This window comes from Oncorhynchus keta, chromosome 14 (assembly GCF_023373465.1).
Source record: "Oncorhynchus keta strain PuntledgeMale-10-30-2019 chromosome 14, Oket_V2, whole genome shotgun sequence".
NCBI classification, from domain to species: domain Eukaryota; kingdom Metazoa; phylum Chordata; class Actinopteri; order Salmoniformes; family Salmonidae; genus Oncorhynchus; species Oncorhynchus keta.
The window spans coordinates 74,244,954-74,270,383 of NC_068434.1; the positions used below are offsets into that span (position 1 = coordinate 74,244,954).

At 43.0% G+C, this 25,430-nt stretch overlaps 1 protein-coding gene across 4 annotated transcripts in view; it reads left to right on the forward strand.

Annotated features, from left to right (window-relative positions):
* LOC118394190 (synaptotagmin-7-like) overlaps positions 1-25,430 on the forward strand; it is a 123,646-nt gene that overhangs the window by 71,741 nt on the left and 26,475 nt on the right. For 3 of the 4 annotated variants that reach the window (XM_052462542.1, XM_052462541.1, XM_052462540.1), the window contains exons 3-6: positions 3,138-3,223; positions 11,349-11,483; positions 17,804-18,157; positions 21,306-21,431. In XM_052462542.1, the coding sequence (XP_052318502.1) occupies positions 3,138-3,223; positions 11,349-11,483; positions 17,804-18,157; positions 21,306-21,431 (701 nt within the window). The remainder of the gene's footprint in view (positions 1-3,137; positions 3,224-11,348; positions 11,484-17,803; positions 18,158-21,305; positions 21,432-25,430) is intronic. The other variant, XM_052462543.1, reaches the window with a different exon arrangement.

Below are 25,430 nucleotides of genomic sequence, written 5' to 3' on the forward strand. Positions count from 1 at the left end.
CTATTACCCATCACTCATAGTGCGGGGTTGATGTGTCCACTCACTGTGCTCTTACACATTTCAAATGGAATAGCTTTAGCTGAAAATGTAATGAGCATTGAAATGAAAAACAAGATTATGTAGCTGTACTTTGTGACAGTGTGTGTTTAGTGTTTACTGAGTGTTTGGCTTCAGTGTACAAATTGTCACACACCCTGCATTCATTTGATACACAAGGCCAGGCCAATCATGTAGCTGCAGTTCCAAGGTTTATCATATATTTGCAGTCATCAGATTCATCTCAAAATGTTTCATTATAATTCCACTGACTGTTGTGAATTGTGGAAACAGCATCTATTTTAACACCTCTGTTTTATGTATGTTTGGGCATGTACTGTTTCTGAGTGTGTAGTGTTGTTTGTGTGTTGGGAGTGTTGTATGTGTGTGGACGTGTCTAATCCCCACTGTGTCTGATGCTTGATGCTCCCATCCGTTCATTCTGTATGGTTAACAGATGTATGGATTATTGCTGTGGAGAGGGTTTGGATTCACATGTAGATCCTGAGAGCTGGCTGTATGTAGCAACGGTCATCAAAATTGTTAAAAGGTTTAAAATCAATTCTAATAACTGCAACAGTTGGACAATAGATGAAGATACTCCAAAAAAATGTAATGTTTAAAATATTTCAGATATTTACTGAATTATAGCACATAAAACATATTACTGGCACAGACAACTAATGAATGGAGTTCAGGGATTCTGGTGGGAATTCAGGCATTCAATTTATTGTACAATTTCCCTTTTTTATGCACTCATACAGTGCATTCAGAAAGTATTCAGACACCTTGCCCTTTTCTATATTTTGTTACGTTGCAGCCTTATTCTAAAATTGATTAAATCGTTTTTTCCCCTCATCAATCTACACACAATACCCAATAATGACAAAGCAAAATAGCACATTTACATAAGTACCTTTGGCAGCGATTACTGCCTCAAGTTTTCTTGGGTATGACGCTACAAGCTTGGCACACCTGTATTTGGGGAGTTTCTCCCATTCTCCTCTGCTGATCCTGTCAAGTGCTGTCGTGTTGGATGGGGAGCGTCGCTGCACAGCTATTTTCAGGTCTCTCTAGAGATGTTAGATCAGGTTCAAGTCTGGGCTCAAGGACATTCAGAGACTTGTTCCAAAGCCACTACTGCGTTGTCTGGGCTGTATGTTTAGGGTCATTGTCCTATTGGAAGGTGAAACTTCACCCCAGTCTGAGGTCCTGAGCGCTCTGGAACAAGTTTTCATCAAGAATCTCTCTGTACTTTTCTCCTTTCATATCTCCTTCGATCCCGACTAGACTCCCAGTCCTTGCCACTGAAAAACATCCACACAGCATGTTGCTGCCACCACCATGCTTCACCAAAGGGATGCTACCAGGTTTCCTCCAGACATGACGCTTGGCATTCAGGCCAAAGAGTTCAATCTTGGTTTCATTGGAACAAAGAATCTTGTTTCTCATGGTCTGAATGCTTTAGGTGCCTTTTGGCAAACTCAAAGTGGGGTGTCATGTGTCTTTTCCTGAGGAGTGGCTTCCGTCTGGCCACTCTACCATAAAGGCCTGATTGGTGGAGTGCTGCAGAGATGGTTGTCCTTCTGGAAGGTTCTCCCATCTACACAGAGGAACTCTGGAGCTCTGTCAGAGTGACCATCGGGTTGTTGGTCACCAGTTTGGCCAGGCGTCCAGCTCTAGGAAGAGTCTCGATGGTTCCAAACTTCTTCCATTTAAGAATGATGGAGGCCACTGTGTTCTTGGGGACCTATAGTGCTGCAGAACGTTTTTGGTACCCTTTCCCAGATCTGTGACTCAACACAAGTCTGTCTTGGAGCTCTACGGACAATTAATTAGACCTCACAACTTACTTTTTGCTCTGACATGTACTGTCAAATGTGTGACCTTATATAGACTGGTGTGTGCCTTTCCAAATCTTGTTCAATCAATTGAATTTATCACGGGTGGATTATAATCAAGTTGTAGAAACAGCTCAAGGATGATCAATGATCAACCACCAAAAATGTGTCCTGTATATGCCTACCTGCACTCACCTGCGCTGTCTAGACTGGCTCATTAATTACTTGTTGCGTTCTTGTCACGTTCAGTTGCATAATTCATCAAGTATTTTTTTATTTGATTTAACCTTTGTCTAACTAGGCAAGTCAGTTCAGAACTAATTCTTATTTACAATGACGTCCTACCGGGGAACAGTGGGTTAACTTGTTCAAGGGGAGAAGGACAGATTTTTACCTTGTCAGTTCAGGGATTCATTCCAGCATCCTTTCAGTTAATGGCCCTACACTAACCACTAGGTTACCTGTCACCCCAAGTATGTCAATAACAGGATACCCTCAGATTAAAAATCAACACGCTTGGCTCCAGAGTACATACTTTACATTGTTTACAACATCAAACGTAATATCACTATAATCAGTGTTCATTTTCAGAAGAGGCTTTTATTTCATTTGTAAACATTTCAACTGTATTAAATTCAAACTTTTTTCAATTCCTCAAAAAAGGAACACCCATCAAAATAGAGGTCTCTTTGTTCTCTTGTGATGTAAGTGTCTAGACGATGCGTTAAATCCCCGACTAAGCAAGCGTTCTTTTAGATGCACTGGATCGACTGTGTATTCCATTGAGCCCATTTCTGTGGTGTGTTTGACAGGTCATTACAAACATTTCCACGGTCGTAACATTAACGGGGGAAAAACGACAGGCACAAGCAAGAGTATGAAAGAGTCACCGGAGTAAAATGAAAGCAATCAATCCAGCAAAATGGTGGATTTTTCACCCCTCAAACACAGGAAATAGATCCTCAGGTGGGCGGGGCATGCACGTGCTACTGTATGTGCTGGCTCGCATCCAATGTGTTGCTCTTCTGTCTCTGCCTGGGGTCATTTAGCATATTTTTGGCACCTGATGGTATTCTAAAGGCTCTGTAATGAAGGCTCCGCTGGTAAAGAGTTTTCAGATGTTAACGGCAATCAAGACAGCGCACAGAGAGACACAGAGAGACACAAGGCAATGGACACGAAGGAAATGATTTATCTCCTTTATCTCATTCGCTCTCTCATTCTTTCTCTCCCTCTGTCTCTCTATCTCTCTCTCTCCAGGGGAAGAGGAACAAGCCTGGTGTGGAAGCAGCCAGCACCCCAGATTCAGTTCAGATTCGTGGCCGAGGGGAAAACAAAGCCATCAAGTAGGTGATGGGGGGCTACACACTACAGCACAGCTAACTGGGACTGTCAAGAGGCTCAGAGGCAAATACCTGGGTGCGCTCAAATAAAAGGCTAAAACACTGAATCCTGCTGAGATATGGAGGGGAAGGAACATATTTAGCAAAGTAAAAGGCAGTTGTGGTTGTTAAATAAGAGTTTCTTGATAACTCTTCATTTTGAAAACAAAAGGCACAAATTATAGCATATTTCATTTGACAGGCTTCAGATAAAGACCATGTTAAAGTCCAGTAAAATGAGGAACTACATGATGTGTCCCTGAACACTCAATGGAACGGTAATAATGTCTTACTGACAAAGGAAAAAAGGGGACCTAGTCAGTTGTCCAACTGAATGTAATTCTACTGAAATGTGTCTTCCACATTTAACCCTGATAAGCCACTAGTTTACTGTCCAACTGAATGTAATTCTACTGAAATGTGTCTTCCACATTTAACCCTGATAAGCCACTAGTTTACTGTCCAACTGAATGTAATTCTGACGAAATGTGTCTTCCACATTTAACCCCGATAAGCCACTAGTTTACTGTCCAACTGAATGTAATTCTACTGAAATGTGTCTTCCACATTTAACCCCGATAAGCCACTAGTTTACTGTCCAACTGAATGTATTCTACTGAAATGTGTCTTCCACATTTAACCCTGATAAGCCACTAGTTTACTGTCCAACTGAATGTAATTCTACTGAAATGTGTCTTCCACATTTAACCCTGATAAGCCACTAGTTTACTGTCCAACTGAATGTAATTCTACTGAAATGTGTCTTCCACATTTAACCCTGATAAGCCACTAGTTTACTGTCCAACTGAATGTAATTCTACTGAAATGTGTCTTCCACATTTAACCCTGATAAGCCACTAGTTTACTGTCCAACTGAATGTAATTCTACTGAAATGTGTCTTCCACATTTAACCCTGATAAGCCACTAGTTTACTGTCCAACTGAATGTATTCTACTGAAATGTGTCTTCCACATTTAACCCTGATAAGCCACTAGTTTACTGTCCAACTGAATGTAATTCTACTGAAATGTGTCTTCCACATTTAACCTTGATAAGCCACTAGTTTACTGTCCAACTGAATGTAATTCTACTGAAATGTGTCTTCCACATTTAACCCTGATAAGCCACTAGTTTACTGTCCAACTGAATGTAATTCTACTGAAATGTGTCTTCCACATTTAACCCTGATAAGCCACTAGTTTACTGTCCAACTGAATGTAATTCTACTGAAATGTGTCTTCCACATTTAACCCTGATAAGCCACTAGTTTACTGTCCAACAGAATGTATTCTACTGAAATGTGTCTTCCACATTTAACCCTGATAAGCCACTAGTTTACTGTCCAACTGAATGTATTCTACTGAAATGTGTCTTCCACATTTAACCCTGATAAGCCACTAGTTTACTGTCCAACTGAATGTATTCTACTGAAATGTGTCTTCCACATTTAACCCTGATAAGCCACTAGTTTACTGTCCAACTGAATGTAATTCTACTGAAATGTGTCTTCCACATTTAACCCTGATAAGTCACTAGTTTACTGTCCAACTGAATGTAATTCTACTGAAATGTGTCTTCCACATTTAACCCTGATAAGCCACTAGTTTACTGTCCAACTGAATGTATTCTACTGAAATGTGTCTTCCACATTTAACCCTGATAAGCCACTAGTTTACTGTCCAACTGAATGTATTCTACTGAAATGTGTCTTCCACATTTAACCCTGATAAGCCACTAGTTTACTGTCCAACTGAATGTAATTCTACTGAAATGTGTCTTCCACATTTAACCCTGATAAGCCACTAGTTTACTGTCCAACTGAATGTATTCTACTGAAATGTGTCTTCCACATTTAACCCTGATAAGCCACTAGTTTACTGTCCAACTGAATGTATTCTACTGAAATGTGTCTTCCACATTTAACCCTGATAAGCCACTAGTTTACTGTCCAACTGAATGTATTCTACTGAAATGTGTCTTCCACATTTAACCCTGATAAGCCACTAGTTTACTGTCCAACTGAATGTATTCTACTGAAATGTGTCTTCCACATTTAACCTTGATAAGCCACTAGTTTACTGTCCAACTGAATGTAATTCTACTGAAATGTGTCTTCCACATTTAACCCTGATAAGCCACTAGTTTACTGTCCAACTGAATGTATTCTACTGAAATGTGTCTTCCACATTTAACCCTGATAAGCCACTAGTTTACTGTCCAACTGAATGTATTCTACTGAAATGTGTCTTCCACATTTAACCCTGATAAGCCACTAGTTTACTGTCCAACTGAATGTATTCTACTGAAATGTGTCTTCCACATTTAACCCTGATAAGCCACTAGTTTACTGTCCAACTGAATGTATTCCACTGAAATGTGTCTTCCACATTTAACCCTGATAAGCCACTAGTTTACTGTCCAACAGAATGTATTCTACTGAAATGTGTCTTCCACATTTAACCCTGATAAGCCACTAGTTTACTGTCCAACTAAATGTATTCTACTGAAATGTGTCTTCCACATTTAACCCTGATAAGCCACTAGTTTACTGTCCAACTGAATGTAATTCTACTGAAATGTGTCTTCCACATTTAACCCTGATAAGCCACTAGTTTACTGTCCAACTGAATGTAATTCTACTGAAATGTGTCTTCCACATTTAACCCTGATAAGCCACTAGTTTACTGTCCAACTGAATGTATTCTACTGAAATGTGTCTTCCACATTTAACCCTGATAAGCCACTAGTTTACTGTCCAACTGAATGTATTCTACTGAAATGTGTCTTCCACATTTAACCCTGATAAGCCACTAGTTTACTGTCCAACTGAATGTAATTCTACTGAAATGTGTCTTCCACATTTAACCCTGATAAGCCACTAGTTTACTGTCCAACTGAATGTATTCTACTGAAATGTGTCTTCCACATTTAACCCTGATAAGCCACTAGTTTACTGTCCAACTGAATGTATTCTACTGAAATGTGTCTTCCACATTTAACCCTGATAAGCCACTAGTTTACTGTCCAACTGAATGTATTCTACTGAAATGTGTCTTCCACATTTAACCCTGATAAGCCACTAGTTTACTGTCCAACTGAATGTATTCTACTGAAATGTGTCTTCCACATTTAACCCTGATAAGCCACTAGTTTACTGTCCAACTGAATGTAATTCTACTGAAATGTGTCTTCCACATTTAACCCTGATAAGCCACTAGTTTACTGTCCAACTGAATGTATTCTACTGAAATGTGTCTTCCACATTTAACCCTGATAAGCCACTAGTTTACTGTCCAACTGAATGTATTCTACTGAAATGTGTCTTCCACATTTAACCCTGATAAGCCACTAGTTTACTGTCCAACTGAATGTATTCTACTGAAATGTGTCTTCCACATTTAACCCTGATAAGCCACTAGTTTACTGTCCAACTGAATGTATTCTACTGAAATGTGTCTTCCACATTTAACCCTGATAAGCCACTAGTTTACTGTCCAACTGAATGTATTCTACTGAAATGTGTCTTCCACATTTAACCCTGATAAGCCACTAGTTTACTGTCCAACTGAATGTATTCTACTGAAATGTGTCTTCCACATTTAACCCTGATAAGCCACTAGTTTACTGTCCAACTGAATGTATTCTACTGAAATGTGTCTTCCACATTTAACCCTGATAAGCCACTAGTTTACTGTCCAACTGAATGTATTCTACTGAAATGTGTCTTCCACATTTAACCCTGATAAGCCACTAGTTTACTGTCCAACTGAATGTATTCTACTGAAATGTGTCTTCCACATTTAACCCTGATAAGCCACTAGTTTACTGTCCAACAGAATGTAATTCTACTGAAATGTGTCTTCCACATTTAACCCTGATAAGCCACTAGTTTACTGTCCAACAGAATGTAATTCTACTGAAATGTGTCTTCCACATTTAACCCTGATAGGCCACTAGTTTACTGTCCAACAGAATGTATTCTACTGAAATGTGTCTTCCACATTTAACCCTGATAAGCCACTAGTTTACTGTCCAACAGAATGTATTCTACTGAAATGTGTCTTCCACATTTAACCCTGATAAGCCACTAGTTTACTGTCCAACTGAATGTATTCTACTGAAATGTGTCTTCCACATTTAACCCTGATAAGCCACTAGTTTACTGTCCAACTGAATGTATTCTACTGAAATGTGTCTTCCACATTTAACCTTGATAAGCCACTAGTTTACTGTCCAACTGAATGTATTCTACTGAAATGTGTCTTCCACATTTAACCCTGATAAGCCACTAGTTTACTGTCCAACTGAATGTATTCTACTGAAATGTGTCTTCCACATTTAACCCTGATAAGCCACTAGTTTACTGTCCAACTGAATGTATTCTACTGAAATGTGTCTTCCACATTTAACCTTGATAAGCCACTAGTTTACTGTCCAACTGAATGTATTCTACTGAAATGTGTCTTCCACATTTAACCCTGATAAGCCACTAGTTTACTGTCCAACTGAATGTATTCTACTGAAATGTGTCTTCCACATTTAACCCTGATAAGCCACTAGTTTACTGTCCAACTGAATGTATTCTACTGAAATGTGTCTTCCACATTTAACCCTGATAAGCCACTAGTTTACTGTCCAACAGCAGTGTTACTTTATTTTACAGCCTGAAGGTTATTACCTTCGCTGAGTTTCAGTTGAAATTTCCACTACATCCAGAGTTGAAACCTAAAACCAATGTTCTATTTGGATTTCACTAAGGTACCCTTTATCTCAATGCCTTGTAAAGTATAATAGTCAGAATCATTTAAACAAGCACGATACCTAATATTAAGCGTATCATAGTAATAATAATAATAATAATAATATATGCCATTTAGCTGACGCTTTTATAGTACATTTATAACTGTAGCCCAATCCCAATAAAAAATAGTATTTGATGTCCACTTTAACTGCAGCAATGTTTTGATGATATATTCTACTGTATGACTGTTTGTTGTTAACATTGCAGTCCTGACTGACGGTGGTCTCTGTCTCCAGCTAACCCAGCAGTCCTCTCCCTCCTCTGTCACCATACCACCTGTTCTCCCATTCCCCCTTTCATCACTCTCCTCCCTGTTTCATTTCTCTCTTCTCTCTTTCATCACTCTCCTCCCTGTTTCATTTCTCCCATTCTCTCTTTCATCACTCTCCTCCCTGTTTTATTTCTCCCATTCCCCCTTTCATCACTCTCCTCCCTGTTTTCATTTCTCCCATTCCCTGTTTCATTTTCATTCACTTTCTCCTCCCTCCCCTTTTCATTTCTCTTCTCTCTTTCATCACTCTCCTCCCTGTTTCATTTCTCCCTTCTCCCTTTCATCACTCTCCTCCCTGTTTCATTTCTCCCTTCTCCCTTTCATCACTCTCCTCCCTGTTTTATTTCTCCCATTCCCCCTTTCATCACTCTTCTCCCTGTTTCATTTCTCCCATTCCCCCTTTCATCACTCTTCTCCCTGTTTCATTTCTCCCATTCCCCCTTTCATCACTCTTCTCCCTGTTTCATTTCTCCCATTCCCCCTTTCATCACTCTCCTCCCTGTTTTTTCTCCCATTCCCCCTTTCATCACTCTCCTCCCTGTTTCATTTCTCCCATTCCCCTTTCATCACTCTCCTCCCTGTTTTATTTCTCCCATTCCCCCTTTCATCACTCTCCTCCCTGTTTTATTTCTCCCATTCCCCCTTTCATCACTCTCCTCCCTGTTTCATTTCTCCCTTCTCTCTTTCATCACTCTTCTCCCTGTTTCATTTCTCCCATTCCCCCTTTCATCACTCTTCTCCCTGTTTCATTTCTCCCATTCCCCCTTTCATCACTCTTCTCCCTGTTTCATTTCTCCCATTCCCCCTTTCATCACTCTCCTCCCTGTTTTTTCTCCCATTCCCCCTTTCATCACTCTCCTCCCTGTTTCATTTCTCCCATTCCCCCTTTCATCACTCTCCTCCCTGTTTTATTTCTCCCATTCCCCCTTTCATCACTCTCCTCCCTGTTTCATTTCTCCCTTCTCTCTTTCATCACTCTCCTCCCTGTTTCATTTCTCCCTTCTCTCTTTCATCACTCTCCTCCCTGTTTCATGTCTCCCTTCTCTCTTTCATCACTCTCCTCCCTGTTTTATTTCTCCCATTCCCCCTTTCATCACTCTCCTCCCTGTTTTATTTCTCCCTTCTCTCTTTCTTTGTCTCTCCCTTTTTCCAAAACATGTTTTACCTGTGTAACCAACCTTTGTTGTTTCACTTTGACTTATAACATACTGTATATTACTCTGTGATTGACATTGAATATATTTTTAACTCTTTCACTGTTTTCTAATCCCTTGTACAGAGGAAGGTATAATCTATTAATTTGTCCATGAGTCTGGATGCTGTGTAAGCTCACAGAATAGATGACATGCTTTTCCCATAGCCCATCCCCTTTAGACCTATAGACTTTTTACCTTCCTTAATTCACTTGTTTTCCTACTTTCTTTTCAAAGACAAATGTTTTCCTCTGAAACTCTATTAGGAACATTATAATGGAATTACTTTTATAAATGCAGGGCCAGGGCCGATTACCGAACGGGCATGTGCCCCTAGGCCCCTGACCTCCAGGGGGCCCCTAACCCATTTTTTTGTGTTAAATTGGGGGGGCCGCAGATAGCATACGATATCAAAATGTGTGGAATTGCAGGAAATTTGGTTTAAAATTGCAACGTTTTTCTCCGCCTCATGGCAAACTGTATAGAATAACAGGAAATTACCTTGAAAACAGGTAAACCTTCCCTCAGCCTCATGGCAAAATGTGAACAAAAGCATGAGATGAGCTATAAAACAGTACATTCTTCTCTCTGCCTCATGGAAAAAAGTGTAGAATTGCAGGAAATTAGCACACAAAAAATTTGGCAGCTCATTGCATTATTTAATAATCATGATTTTAATGCAGTTTGGGAGTACAAGCTAGACAGATCTGGGCAGACAGGGGGCAGAGACCAGCATCTTACCTCTGTGACACTGCAGAAAAATGGGCAAATGAGATGGCAGTTGACGATTTAATGTAGAATTATGAATCCCTCCAATGGAAATGTTACATTTTTCTCTTGTCGACTTTATATTCACTTTAAAGGACCTGTTCAACAAGGTTCTTGATATAGATGTATTACCCATAGCCCTCGCCGACCACCAAGCCATGCTTTGCAGACCCGCTATCAGAAATGACAAAAACCTTTTAATTAACAGGGCAAATCCTTCTTCTTTTATTTGCAACTTCGCTCTGCCATGCGAGCATATGATGTCCCCTGGGGCAAAACACTACCAACACACCCCCTCCGCAACATTTTGAGAACCGGCCTCAACCCAGGGGACTGTTTTCTGATCTATACTTGCATTTCTTAAAAGCATTTTAGAAGCCCCTGCCAATTGACCTACTATAGAAGAGAGACCTCTTACCTTCATTCACTGAAATTAACTGGTCTGTAATTCTCTGTTCTAGAAATCCTAATTATCAGAATATCCATTTTAATTTTGTCCACAGATCTTATCTTACCCTGCGCAGACTATTCCAAAGGAAAATTAATCCAACCCCGAAATGCTCTCTATGCCTTCAAGGTGCTCCTGGTACCTGTGGGTCGGTGCAACTGTCCTGTGGTGGGAGGTGTGGGTGGGCACATTGGTCCTGTGGGAGAAGGTAAAGGTTTTCTCTCTGCATCATGGAAAAATGTGTTGAAATGTAGTGAGTTAGCTGATTTCAGAAATTGGGGCCCACGGAGGTCGATGCCCCAGGGCCCCTACCCCTAATGTGGTAGTCCGGCCCTGTGCAGGACCCCCTACCCCTAATGTATTTCCCAATTATTTTCTACAAATATTAGAGGTGTATCTCTATTGCCTGGATTGACATTTCTCTCATTCATCTATTAAACTAAGGTTGTTTCCCTATCCTGTCTCTCCAAGAAACATCCTTCACTTTGCTCCACTGTGATTGGCTCTGCTGCTCTGACCTATCTTTCTTTCTGTCCCTGAAACTCCTCCCTCCTACTCCACTGTGATTGGCTGTACTGCTCTTACCTGTCTCTCTCTCTGGCCGCAGTGATCTAGACAGGGACTTTTGGAATAACAATGACAGCAGCAACGTGCAGCAGAGATGGAGCTCCTACCCGCCCAAGGAGTTCCTCTTAAACATGTCCCCCTATGCCCCGTATGGAGACCCTCGCCTCACGCCCAAGTGAGTCTCGGTCGCGGCTGGTAAGGGACCCCTCTCTCTGTGCAGGGCTGTAATGAAGCGGGGGAGCCAAGCCTCTCACAATGAGTTCTATGCCTCCGTACCCCCAACCCTCCACAACCCCCTCAGACTGACTCACTAGAACAACACTACATTCTAGAAACAGACAAACATTGCAGACAAAATATGCATCCAAAGACACAGTACATTGTCTACATAGGAACATGCCACCCTAGTCCACTTACATGCATTTCTCTCTGCTGGACATAGACTAAGAGCTACATGATGCACAAAGTATGTGCTTTATATTCTACACAAGTAGCTCATTTGTCAAACAGTAGCTGAAACTGCACATACTGAAACTTTTACCTAAATGCCAACATTTACCTATATACCAACCAACCAACATTTGAAAAGCCCCCTATTCCTTACAGCCCTGCCAGCCTCACTAACCCTTAACCTCTAACCCTTCACCTCCAGCCCATGGAGTGCTACCATGGAGACGGACAACCCTCAGACCATCTGAGCAGAAACCCTTTATAGATCCCACTCACACAGCCTAATATCCACCTTTCCACTGAAACCAACCAACTAACCAACCATCCCCTAATCTTAAGGGCATTAACCGTAAACCCATTTCCCTCGGTTTAAACCGTCCCCTCAGCTCTGTCATCGAGGGTTGACCGTTGTTTTGGGCTTTTGCTCCTAGTTTTTGCTGTTGTCGTTTTTTTGTCACATTCTATAGGAGTCCTGTGTTGTTCCCTAATCACCTCTCCTCACTCTCATTGTGCCTTGTGGTTTTGTGCCACCACCACCTCCACCAACAGGTGCTATAAGGCTGCCTCTCCTTAGTCAGACCGCCTGAGCCCTCTGGACACACCAGTTACTCTATAGCTGTGCAGTACGGTACATTAATCACTAAAGGCTCTAATGTCATTGATGTTTTTCCTGCGCTGAGAAAGTAGTTTTTTATCTTATTTTATAGCTTACCAGAGAAATGATAAAGAGAGGGTTTATTCTCAATGGGTGTATTGTCTTTAGAGTTCATGAGCTGTGATAAAGTGAACCTGCTAAGATCCATTGATCCCTTTTTGAGATCCAGTCAAATGTTTGCCCTTTTCACCGTCATGTTAGGAGGTCTTGAGCAAAAGGGGTGGGAAGCCCTGTGCATAAGCTACATATAACTTACCTTATATCTCCCTAAATGGTCAACTCCATCCCTACCCCTACCCCATGCTCACTGTAGAACTGTTGCAGGCTGGACGCACATATCCTCTGTCTAAAGTGTTTTCCCTCTCGGCCAGCAGCTGTGTTCTGACTGTGTCTGTGTGTCTCCACTGAGTGTAGTGACCCTGTAGTGAAACTGTGTCTCGTCTGTCTGCTGTTGTCTCTGTGACGTTGTCTAGGTTACGGCTGCTTGTGCTGCTCTGGGTTACGCGGGAGAGGAATGAAGTGTGTACTCAACAGATTCACTGTGCTGATTAACTACTATACACTACAATGTATTACTAGAGGCTTTCGAGCCACTCACTCCAACAATGTCATTACATTACACACCATAATCTTTCAATCAAGCCTATCTGTTTCATTTAACGTTGTAGTTCCTACTGTACATAACAAAGTAGATCAACTGTTTCTTTTAAAATGTAAAGAGGCCATAGATAGCCTACATAATTCAATGATCATGACCCCCTCAGTTTTATTGCAAACACCATGAAGCCCTTGATAGAATAATCCATTTGGTCATGTATATTTAATGTGCAGTATAAAGTACAGCTGCAGAATGGCCAGTCAGTCTAACTGACAGGTACTCAAAACACAGCCAGCATCTGTCTGTCTCAGTCCCACTGCACCCAAACACACACCACTCTGTCACTCTTCCCATCTGGTTCAGACAGACAGACAGACAGATATATACAGTGAATCTCAGCCCACCTCCCTCCTGCTAACCCAGCAGCAGCACAGCATACTGACTTGCTGGATCCTCGCGGCTGGCTGCTACTCCTCTATATTGGAAACCTGTAGCTGGATTGATAACACTACCCCCATCCTAATGCTATTCTGCTGTGTGGTTCACTTTCCGGGTTGTTCTTCCTCACTGATTCTACTGTTACTATCCACCTCTCTCTCTCCTCCTTCTGTCTCTCTCTCTCCTTTATGTCTGTCTGTCTGTCTATCTGGTGCCCCCTGTCTCTCAGTGGGGTGGAGAAGGGGGATGGGGGCGGGGCTGGGTGTGGGAGCGGGGCAGGTCCCAGTCGCAGTGACAGCGTGAGAAGCATAGTGACGGGGCTGGGCCCTGGCAGCAAGGCTGGGCGCTGGCAGACGGTCCAGAGCCACATGCACTCCGGAGGCCTGAGGCCCAGAAAGTGAGTGGCATGAGTGACATGGGTTGGCTGGGCATGAGGTCACGCATGGGGGTTATTGCTGAGCAGCGCAGAGGCATGGAATGGATGGTTTGGGGGACTGCAGTCAGAAGCAGCAAGGCTTATATGTGATATATGCTGCATTCGGAAGTGCAGAGATTTATGAAAGGAAGAATGGATGGAAAGAGGGAAGAAAGTACTGAAGGAAATAATGAGCTGAAAATGTGAGTGCTTGTACTGACATTTTCTGATGCATGGGAATATGTTGTCATGGTAAGGCTCTGTTGACTAAAGAGAACATCCTCTCTCACAAACAAATACCAAAAGTTACACAACGTCTGCCACTGCTTCATCACTGTATTGGACCACAACATATCTACTTTTTGATTGGAATCTTATAGCAGGGCCATTCTTAAGACGCCTGAAACCCCCCTCATGTACACTCTTAGAAAAAATGTGCTATCTAGAACCTAAAACGGTTCTTTGGCTGTCCCCATAGGAGAACCCCTTTGAAGAACCCTTTTGGTTCCAGGTAGAATCCTTTTGGGTTCCATATGCAGTAGAACCCTTTCCGAAGAGGGTTCTACATGGAACTCTAAATGATTCTACGTGGAACCAAAAAGGTTTCTACTTGGAACTAAATGTGTTCTCCTATGGGGACAGCCAAATAACCCTTTTTCTCTAAGAATGTATTACCATTTTAACACTTTCAGTCAAAATCCAATTCCCTTTTTACCTGCCTTCTTCACTCCTCTACTTTTTACCTCCCCCCTCCTCCTAATCAAATCTAACTTTTCCCCCATTTGTGGTCTGTAATTGGTTTCTAATTTAAGGTAGCCATGTGTGTCTATGTTTCTGCTGTAAGAAATGTCTCACTCTCCCCTCTCACTACCTCTGCCCCTCAAGGCTCTTTAATTACAAATCTCTCAAGATTTTTAGTTAGTTTAATTGACTTTTTGGGTAGGGGTTAATCTGAGAAGCCCTCCTTAAGTTAGCAGGGGGAGGTTACAGGCAGCAGATAGAAGGACAAATAGCCTGCTTGTCCATTTGAATGACAGGGTAGGTAAGTCATTCACTATACATGCAGAGAGACAAATGAAATATCTATTTGCAGTTGAATGTATTCAACCTTGGACAATAGAGATATTGAAATAGTAGAGAAATGTACAGTGAAAGAATTAGGTGTTGAGCTGGCTTCGTACGGTATGTGGGTAGGAGCTGTAAAAAGCCTAAGACAACTTTATGACACAGGAGAAATGTATTTCTGTGTGAATTGGACTCCCAGATGTCTGGCTGGCCCTATGCCACGTATTCCATACAGATTTGTTGATTAATCATTCTGTCAGTTATGACAAAAAATATTTGTTGGACTGTAAAATGTAGCGCATACTGCAGCTGATGTGGAGCATACTGCAGCTGATGTGGAGCATACTGCAGCAGATGTGGCACATACTGCAGCTGATGTGGAGCATACTGCAGCAGATGTGGAGCATACTGCCGCTGATGTGGAGCACACTGCAGCTGATGTGGTGCATACTGCAGCTGATGTGGAGCATACTGCCGCTGATGTGGAGCACACTGCAGCTGATGTGGTGCATACTGCAGCTGATGTGGAGCATACTGCAGCTGATGTGGAGCATACTGCAGCAGATGTGGAGCATACTGCAGCTGATGTGGCGCATACTGCAGCTGATGTGGCGCATACTGCAGCTGATGTGGCGCATACTGCAGCTGATGTGGTGCATACTGCAGCTGATGTGGCGCATACTGCAGCTGATGTGGTGCATACTGCAGCTGATGTGGAGCACACTGCAGCTGATGTGGTGCATACTGCAGCTGATGTGGAGCATACTGCAGCTGATGTGGAGCATACTGCAGCAGATGTGGAGCATACTGCAGCTGATGTGGCGCATACTGCAGCTGATGTGGCGCATACTGCAGCTGATGTGGTGCATACTGCAGCTGATGTGGCGCATACTGCAGCTGATGTGGCGCATACTGCAGCTGATGTGGCGCATACTGCAGCTGATGTGGAGCATACTGCAGCTGATGTGGCGCATACTGCAGCTGATGTGGCGCATACTGCAGCTGATGTGGCGCATACTGCAGCTGATGTGGAGCATACTGCAGCTGATGTGGTGCATACTGCAGCTGATGTGGCGCATACTGCAGCTGATGTGGCGCATACTGCAGCTGATGTGGAGCATACTGCAGCTGATGTGGTGCATACTGCAGCTGATGTGGCGCATACTGCAGCTGATGTGGTGCATACTGCAGCTGATGTGGTGCATACTGCAGCTGATGTGGCGCATACTGCAGCTGATGTGGCGCATACTGCAGCTTGGCACTGAATGCATTATTGTTAAAGTTGCAGAGAGGAATTATTTTATTGAAAGACTTTTATGTGATGTTGCTATCTATGACCTGCTGCTTTCGTAGATACATTTCTATCTCTGAATCACATGTATTCTTTATATTGTTCTATGTTTCTCTTGTCACTGATAGCTTGGAAGCTTATACCTGGCTTTCATACTTAATGCATCCATCCATATTATTTCTTCCCTACCTCATTCTTTAGATTCTTTATGCCATATAAAAGGTCCAATGATAATACTTTGGATGAGATGAGTGAGAGGAAGGATTTAGGCAGTGGTGATACAGAGAGAGTGGGAAAGCATGATACTGATGAACTTCAATCAAACCAACCTAATGTCTTATATTATATACAATCCAATCAAATCTGATGGCACTTGTAGATTTTCTGGAATGTTTAAAGCAACGTCCGTACACTCATCAAATTTGCTGTAACCGCTATTAGCACATACCATAAGCCCATCCCAAGACACTTCCATACCCACTGACCATTCATATAATGACTGTAACACTCATTCTCACTAACCACAGCCCATCTTCAGTCAACACATTGTCCTGAGCTGTATGTGAGCTATCTGAAAGGCCGTGGGGTGGGGGGGGCAAAATGCTGAAGTATGACTGGTATTAATCTGGTCCACAAATCCCTCCCCTTGGGGGCCAGCCTCTGGTGCTTTCCAGTAGAATTACTACAGCGCTGTGGAGCTAGCCCAGGGCCCACTGAAGAGCACAGTCAACACAGCCAAAGGCTGTAAATCCTCCAGCGCTGCACTAGCCTAAGACAGAGGCTGTTTAGCCAGAGCTTACAGTACTCATGAAGTGCAGACATCGAAGGGGGAGAGTAGGGAAGCACTATTAAACTAGTGTAAAAGCAGATGGATGATTAGAAAGACAAGAGAGGTTTGAGGGAAGGGAGAGGGTTGTTTGGTCAAATTAATGGGTTGAACTGATGGGTAAGGCAGGCAAGATGAATAGAGCTGACAAATACCAGTTGACCTAAGAGAAGCAGCATAGTGTGAGACGTAGCTAGGAGGCTAGTGTAAAGTCATCATGGGTTAGAGGAGGACAGATGAATGGGATGAAAAAAAATATGGATAAAAGGAGGAGGAAGAGGTCAAGGTAAATCAGGGAGAAAAGTGACATGAAAAGGATAAGAGCAGTGGATGAAGGAAAATAGAGATAAAGGCTGTTAGCTCCTGTTTGGTGTTGGGCTGAGCACTGTCAAAAACACAAGCCTACCCACAGACTGTCAGACACTCACATACAAGCATCTTCTACAACTGTATAACTGCTGCTGAACTGATTTAACCTGACAATGCTCTATTTCCTGTTTTTCATCTCTCCATACCCTCCTTTCTCTATGTTGAACTCTCTGGGCCCGTCCTAATTTTTGTTCCCTCTGGTACTTGTATTGTACTCACACCATCACTCTCCCTCTGTATCTCCTGTTTTCCAATTATGTATCTCTTCTGTCTATCTCTCTGGTTACCACTATCCTTCTCATCTGTCCCTCTCCTTCCCTCGTCTCTCACGTGCAACTCCTGCAAAACCCTTGTTACCCTCTCTTCCCTTGCTGCTCTGTCTGGTCAGTTTTGGGGACCCCTCCCTCTCAGCCGCCTCTACTCTGGAGCACATTCCATCCTCAGCAGCAGCCCGTCCTCGTCCCCTGGTGCGACAGCAGAGTCTCCAGCAGCCTCTCAGCCACCAGCCCCCTCCGGGCCCCAATGACCCCCCAGCCACCTCCCAGAGCCTGGGCCAGCTGCACACAGGGCCCGGGGGCGGGGGGCACCGGGGAGGCCCGCGGGGGGTGCGGGGGAGTCCGGCGGGGACAGGTGCTTCCCGGTACAGAGGAGCAGGAGGAGGACGCTCCAGGTCCAACCCAGGCAGCTGGGACCACATGATGGGACAGATCCGCAACAGAGGACTGGATGTCAAGTCTTTCCTGTGAGTCTGCTGATCTAGGAATGTTCTAGATTCTGCTCTTGGTTGTATTCTGAACCTGTCTGCACTGTCCTCTGTCTATCTCTTTGGGCTTTCTCAACCTCACTGTGTTGTCCTTATTATATAAATTCTCCCCCTTCTCCTCGGGTAATTGTCTTAAAGAGTTTAATATACTGTAAGATTCACTCCCAAAATGCCAAGCCTAAGCCATGTACTGTAGCTGTAATGACATATTTTAACTTCTTGTCTTTTGGCATTACTTTAATATGTTGTGTAATTGATGCATTGTTCTTGGTTATCTGTCTGTATGCCCTTTAGTGTCTGTCATTATCTTTGCATAGGTCACACTTGTCTACCTGAGGGTAGGGGACAAACTATTTGAGCTAATAAGTATGCTGCAGCTGCATTCCATACTCTGAAGTGTGTGTGTGTGTGTGTGTGTGTGTGTGTGTGTGTGTGTGTGTGTGTGTGTGTGTGTGTGTGTGTGTGTGTGTGTGTGTGTGTGTGTGTGTGTGTGTGTGTGTGTGTGTGTGTGTCACATGTATAGCCTGTGTGCATCAACATAGGTGCAGGGGTTAAGCAGCAGCATGTAGAAACTACACTGCATTGATCTTCTTCAGCATCATTACTCCCATGATGGACTGTCACTATTAGATACAGAGAGAGATAAAGCTAGAGAGTAGTGTGTGAAAGACGGAAAGAGAGGGGGTATAGGATGGAGGTGAAACCCAAGGAGACGAGGAGGAGTTGTTGAGGTGGAGAGAGAGTTCAATTCACTGTGTGGATATGGATGAAAAACAACCACTTTCTAATTCAATTTACCTATAACTTTAACAATATTCTATGATAAAGCTAAATGTGCCTAATGTACCACTAAATGTACTTTTCACCATACACTTTATGGTTCCCAGAATAATTAATCAACCACTGTACAAAACAGTAAAATTATTTTTTTTATTACCCTGCAGTTAGCAGTACTTCAGTACTGACCCCTCACAGCATATTGGGGAGAGTAGATCTACTGTAGGTAGGTGGAGGCCAGAATCTCCTGACACATTTGATGCTGTCACCGATTTTCCAATGAATCGGGTATTGAAATGATCGGCTGGGGATGAACCATTTGTTTGGTAAACAAAACATTGATTCCTTCTTCTGTGTGTGTGGATGATGATGGATGTCTGAGGCTGTGTAGGGCAGCCTGCGGACACCCCCGACCCCTCTGCCCTCCACTTGAGTCTCTCTGGCCCATTAACACAGGCCCCAGACAAGTGACTGCCTCACTGAATCATCGCTCAATAAAAGCAGGGCAAATATGTGGAACATGGAGGGAGAGGTGGCCTTGCCCACAGTCCCTGTAAACATGAATCTTTCTGGACTGGGACCAGGCTCTGGGGGATGGTAGGATGGGAAAAGTTGTAAGTCGCTCTGGATAAGAGCTCTGGATAAGAGCGTCTGCTAAATTACTTAAATGTAAATGTAAAAGTTGGAAAGATCTAGGCAATGCTGTAAGGGCTTTCCTGTGGTGAAGGAGAAGCGGACCAAAATGCAGCGTGGTGGTTATTCATGTTCTTTAATAAAGGAACTAGACATGAAATAACTAACAAAACAATAAATGTGCAAAAACCTAAACAGGCCTATCTGGTGCAAACCCAGAGACGGGAACAATCACCCACAAACACACAGTGAAACCCAGGCTACCTAAGTATGATTCTCAATCAGAGACAACTAATGACACCTGCCTCTGATTGAGAACCATACTAGGCCGAAACATAGAAATACCCAAAACCTAGAAAAACAAACATAGACTGCCCACCCAACTCACGCCCTGACCATACTAAATAAATACAAAACAAAGGAAATAAAGGTCAGAACGTGACAAATGCGGACTGTCTAATTATTATGATTTTCTTTATATTGCGGATATGCAGAGATGCAGAGAATGAAGTTGGGTTACTTTTTTCTCCAACATTGTGACCTTCCATTATAGAGCTTTGCTTTTGGTACCAATGAATGAATCCTGCACAAAATGTGCTTTTTTTTCATGAGGAATGATATTTGATTTAATGTGAATGAAATGGTTTGGTGAACTACCACCTTGGATAGTACTTTATTTTGATCATCATGATTTAGTGACTGTAAAGAATGTGTATTGATCTACTTGGATTTTAAAACACAGACAACATTTCTGTTTGTATAAGTATGGTTGCGTTAATCTTTTTGCAGGCGGTCGTGTTCTTTTGATAAAATGAGAGACTGTAGAATGGCAGAAATGGAAATATTTGGGTCAAAGAGAAACTGCTATAAGAGGGAGGAAAAGAACAAGCAGGATGAATGCCAATACATTTTTACATCGTGATGAATAGCTGTATGATGCACAGACTCCATGTGTCATTTAGGTAGCTGGACATGGAGCAAAACATCCTTAGCCTCCTCACAGACTGCACTAAAAGATGATAACTACTACTATTAACTACACACTACGAGTTTGTCCCCCAAAGACAATATGTTGTGATATTGTTGTGCAAGAAGACCGAAGATGATTAGAGAACAATTAAGGTCAGAGTGGGTTTTGTTGAACAGGGGTCAGGAATGTGTTTTGTAAAGGCCCTGTGAGGCAAGGAAGAGAATGATGGAGAGAGTTAGACAGGACAGGATTCAAAGAAACAGTGACTCACAGCTTTACACAAACCGGGGAAGAGGATCCCTTAGGGGAAGCTAAGGGTGTGTGTGTGTGTGTGTGTGTGTGTGTGTGTGTGTGTGTGTGTGTGTGTGTGTGTGTGTGTGTGTGTGTGTGTGCGTGCGTGCGTGCGTGCGTGCGTGCGTGCGTGCGTGCGTGTGAGCAGAGTGTGTGAATGTTTGCTTGTTAAGAGCACTGTGTGCCTGGCCCCTTTCAGATTTCAGCATACGACTAAAACCTGTAACACGGTACGCTTCAAAGCTCACAGAAAATAAACCATCTGTGTCTACAACAGCTTGGGTTCAATTAAATGTTTTAAGGGTGAGGTTTTGTATCAATCCAAGTGATAATATGTAAATGTTTCACCAATCAATATCACATTGACCTTTCTTTCCTCTTTACAGTTTTTTTTAAACTACCTGTCTCTACTCTGTCTCTGTACTCGTTGTGTGTGTGGGTTGTTGTGTGGAGCAGCGAGGGGAAGATGGTTGTTCTGTCTCTAGCCATCGGGCTGGCTGAACAAGATGACTTCGCCAACCTCCCAGATCTACAGGAAGCACCAGCGTGCCAAGAAAACTCAACTCCACCGGACAAATCAAGGTACCAGCCAGGTTACGAACAAAAGAGTGAAAGGAGGAGAAAGAGAGAGAGTGTGAAAGAAAGAAAGAAAGAAAGAAAGAAAGAAAGAAAGAAAGAAAGAAAGAAAGAGAAAAAGAGGAAGAAAGAGTGAGTTGAGAGATAAAGCCCTGGTGAAATGAAATAAGAGAGATTGAGGGAAAATAGTTGGTGTAGACTTCTCAGCAGTGTGTGTGATGTTCAGAGCAGATCCTCGTGGTCCAGTTTTGAAGCTGCTGTGTGATCGGCATGATACACAGTGAGAGGGAGCCAATAACGACCCAATGGGGACGCTGTAATTGGATGTCTGACAGAAGCATCTGATTGGTTGGTTTCAGTGTCTTGCTGCTGTGAGAGTCCGGAGTTAGTACATTAGTATCAGGATTAGATATAGTCACCCTGAGAAGGTAGCAGGAAGTAATGAGCTTTATTACATATTCAACAAGTTTCTGCTCACCTTGTCTCTGATCCCAGGCAATCAACCATTGCCCAATTCCCAGGCAATCAACCATTGCCCAATTCCCAGGCAATCAACCATTGCCCAATTCCCTCTCATGATTGAAATAGGAATTAGCAGGTAATAACACTAGAATGTCCTTTCATCAGGTGTTAACTATGTGTCTATATCCTGTCCCACTTCATTGGTCCTATCCTTACCGCAACATGTTTGTTTACTTTTGCCAGTCTAAGTCAGCTTTGGCTTTGTTTCCTCAGTTTTTCCATCTTTCCTTTTTCATGCTCCCTAGTTCTTTTCATGCTCCCTGGTTCTTTTCATGCTCCCTCTCATCCTGCCTCCCCCTTGTTAGCCTGTTTGCCTCCCGCTCTTCCTCACCAGCTCGAAGAGGGTTTGATCTGCGTGTCTCCGTTCCTCCGCAGGGAGCATGGTGGGGGCGGACTCATTATTCTGGAGTGTGGTCCCCCCGTGTGAAATGCCTGTCTAACCCTTCTTCTGCCACCGACTCCATATGCATTCCCCAACAGCTGTCAGAGACAAACACGTTAACAGGAAATAGGAACCAGAGCAACTCTTGTGGAGAGCTAACAGCTAGATAGGCTGCCGTGTTATCACCTAAAACGTTCTCAGGACTTGAGTGCTCTGCTTGCCTCCTGTCCCTCATGGGTAGTGGACTGTACATAAATCCCTATTATTGGGTAAGGAGTCCTACTGTGTAAGGTGGTGTAGTAGTGAGTGCTTTTTCTTGGTAGCGTTCAGTACATTTCTGTCCCAGATGAGCTCTTACATTCATCAGACGATAGTTCGTTTTCACAGAATTTTTCTGATGTAGACTATTTTGTACTGCATCTTATGATTTCAATACCATTTGTAATGCCTCCTGGAATTTCCACATTTCCTTTCTACTCAGTTCAAAAAGGAACAAAATATGAACGATGGTAGATGGAGTTCTGTGCAGCGGTCAGAATACATACGAATCTTGTTCTGAAGGAACGCTATTGTGCTGTATTGGCCTGTGGGTTTGTCCTGTCGTGGTCATACTAATCGTATTTCACGGTCATGCCACGGTTATGACCTGTTCAACCTTGAAATGCCTACATTGCAGTCACGGTGTGGAGGCACGCCTGCATGCTCATCTTCTCCCTCTTCCTGGCCGGATGCCTGTCCAACACCCGTCTTTAATCAAAGCGATCTGGTGCGAGGCACAGTCGCGTGGGCCAACTTGTCTAGTGTCCTTCCACAATGAATAACCACTTTCAATCATCATCTCTGTCCATCTCCCAGTCTCTCTAGTTACCCCTGTGTGGGTCCCAGTGCCCCTGCCTTGATGGATCCCAGCAGACTGAAGATGATGGAAATGGATGATCCCTGTGTGTGTGTGTGTGTGTGTGTGTGTGTGTGTGTGTGTGTGTGTGTGTGTGTGTGTGTGTGTGTGTGTGTGTGTGTGTGTGTGTGTGTGTGTGTGTGTGTGTGTGTGTGTGTGTGTGTGTGTGTGTGTGTGTGTGTGTGTGTGTGTGTGTGTGTGTGTGTGTGTGTGTGAGAGAGAGCACACATATGCTGTCAGGCAAAAAGAGAAACCTTTGCTCTCAGGTTGCTAGAGAAATGTACACTCACTGCCAAAAAGATAGAAGTATTCACTCAAAGGGAAATGGAACCATTCAGATGCCTAGAAACGTACAGTTCAATGAGATTAATAAATACACATACAGGATCAGATGAAAGGGTGTAAACTGACATTGACAGACAAAGCATATACCCGCTGTCCATACACACACCTTACTGTGTATTAGAATAGGATGTCCTTGCATAGACAGAGAAAGGGTCATTGGCAGAGAGGGAAGGTCAATCATTCTCTCAAATGGAGAATATGTTCTGCTGCATCCGTGAGACTTGTCTTGTTTATCCCTGTAGAACCGAGTACAACGGAATATTATCTATTTCGGGCAGAGAGGGAATCTTTATTCAGATGGATGGAGAATGATATTCCTTGGCTCATTCTCAGGAGACAGGAGTGTGCACTCAGATGCTTAGAAGCAGGTAATCAAAGCTTCGTGAGAAGCATAAACTAGAGGCAGCGTAATCTCTGTTTCTTTTGCTATGGCAGCTCAATTAGAAACGAATCACAGTGTTACAGCACAACTCTAAAGCCATTGATAACCAAGCTCTATCCACAAGGAGATGAGGGAGGAAAACAATGGAATTATCCTGGAAGTCATTTGTATTTATTAGTAGTCTGGAAAAATTTGTGCTGAGAGATTAGTGATGCTCCACAAAGTAGTCTAACCCCAATGTTGTCTGACTCTAAAGCATGCTACTGCAGCTGCTTCTATTGACCATTGTTCTGTTCTCTGACGATATCATTCTTACAGATATGATATCTGATCCAGAAAGTGTTTGTGTTGTAAAAACTCGGTCCAAAGGGTGAGTACAGTATTCTGTAGGCTATACCTTAAAGCTGGTTATTGAAGTTGCGGTCATCGAGTCATGCACTGGTGGCTGAGGTCCATTGTGTCAGAGGCCTTAAGCCTCACGGCTGGTTGGAGTCACTGGACTAACCCTCCCACCAACATGCAGTAGCTACGGAGTTTTATCATGGCAGCTCGATATCATTACCATCTCCGAAATAAACTCTGCTGTAGCATGACAGTGCTAGCCCCCAGACACGCAGACACACAGAGAACACGTAAATAAGGAGCTCAACGCTCCATGCTCTTTGAGCCTGGACCACCAACTCCTTGGAGCCAGAGTTTCTTCATCTGGCCTGTAATCAAACTGAGTCAAGCCTTATAATTACTCTTCTGGCTTGGCAACGGTCTCCATGGCCGCCTCTGGAGCTAGCTCAGGGTAACTTGATTGGCTGGGAACAGCAATATAGGTCAGCACAAAAGAAACATTTTGATAAAATGTCAGCTCTGTCTCAGGAAGTCATTCACCAAGCCTTGCTGAGGCGTTTGAGTCGGAACACAAAGTTGATTAAAGGAAAGCACAGTTATATAATCTGATGGAAAACAGTGAGAAATCCGCTTCGGAAGTCCTGTGTGGAAAAAAGTGCAGCATAAATTCACCTTAATCAATATCTAAGTGAGAAATGACATCACTACCATCTCTTTACTTTATTAGTGTTTGTGCAATAAGAGGGAGTTTAAAGATCAGTTGAAACATCTACCATTCACAGAGGTATCAACCAATCAGGAAAACTCAGAAGTATTCAAACAGCAGTTAGCTGGACAACATATGCTAACATTGAAAGTCAATATATATAAAAAAATATTTTTAAAAATAAAAAGAGTTATTAACAGGGCATGTTTTTTTTTTTACCCTGTAGATGGCTCCATTAGTTGTATTAAGCTGGAGCGGAGGGAAGTGGCCTGCTGATTTGCCCTGAGTGGGCTGACACCAGAGCTCCGGCCTCATCCTTCACAGCTTGGGGACCTGTGCTTGTGTTGCACTGCTCTCCTGGGGTGTTGTATGATCAGCATGCCCATATACTGTATGTTTATGGATACAACTCATCTCTCGTGTTTTCATCA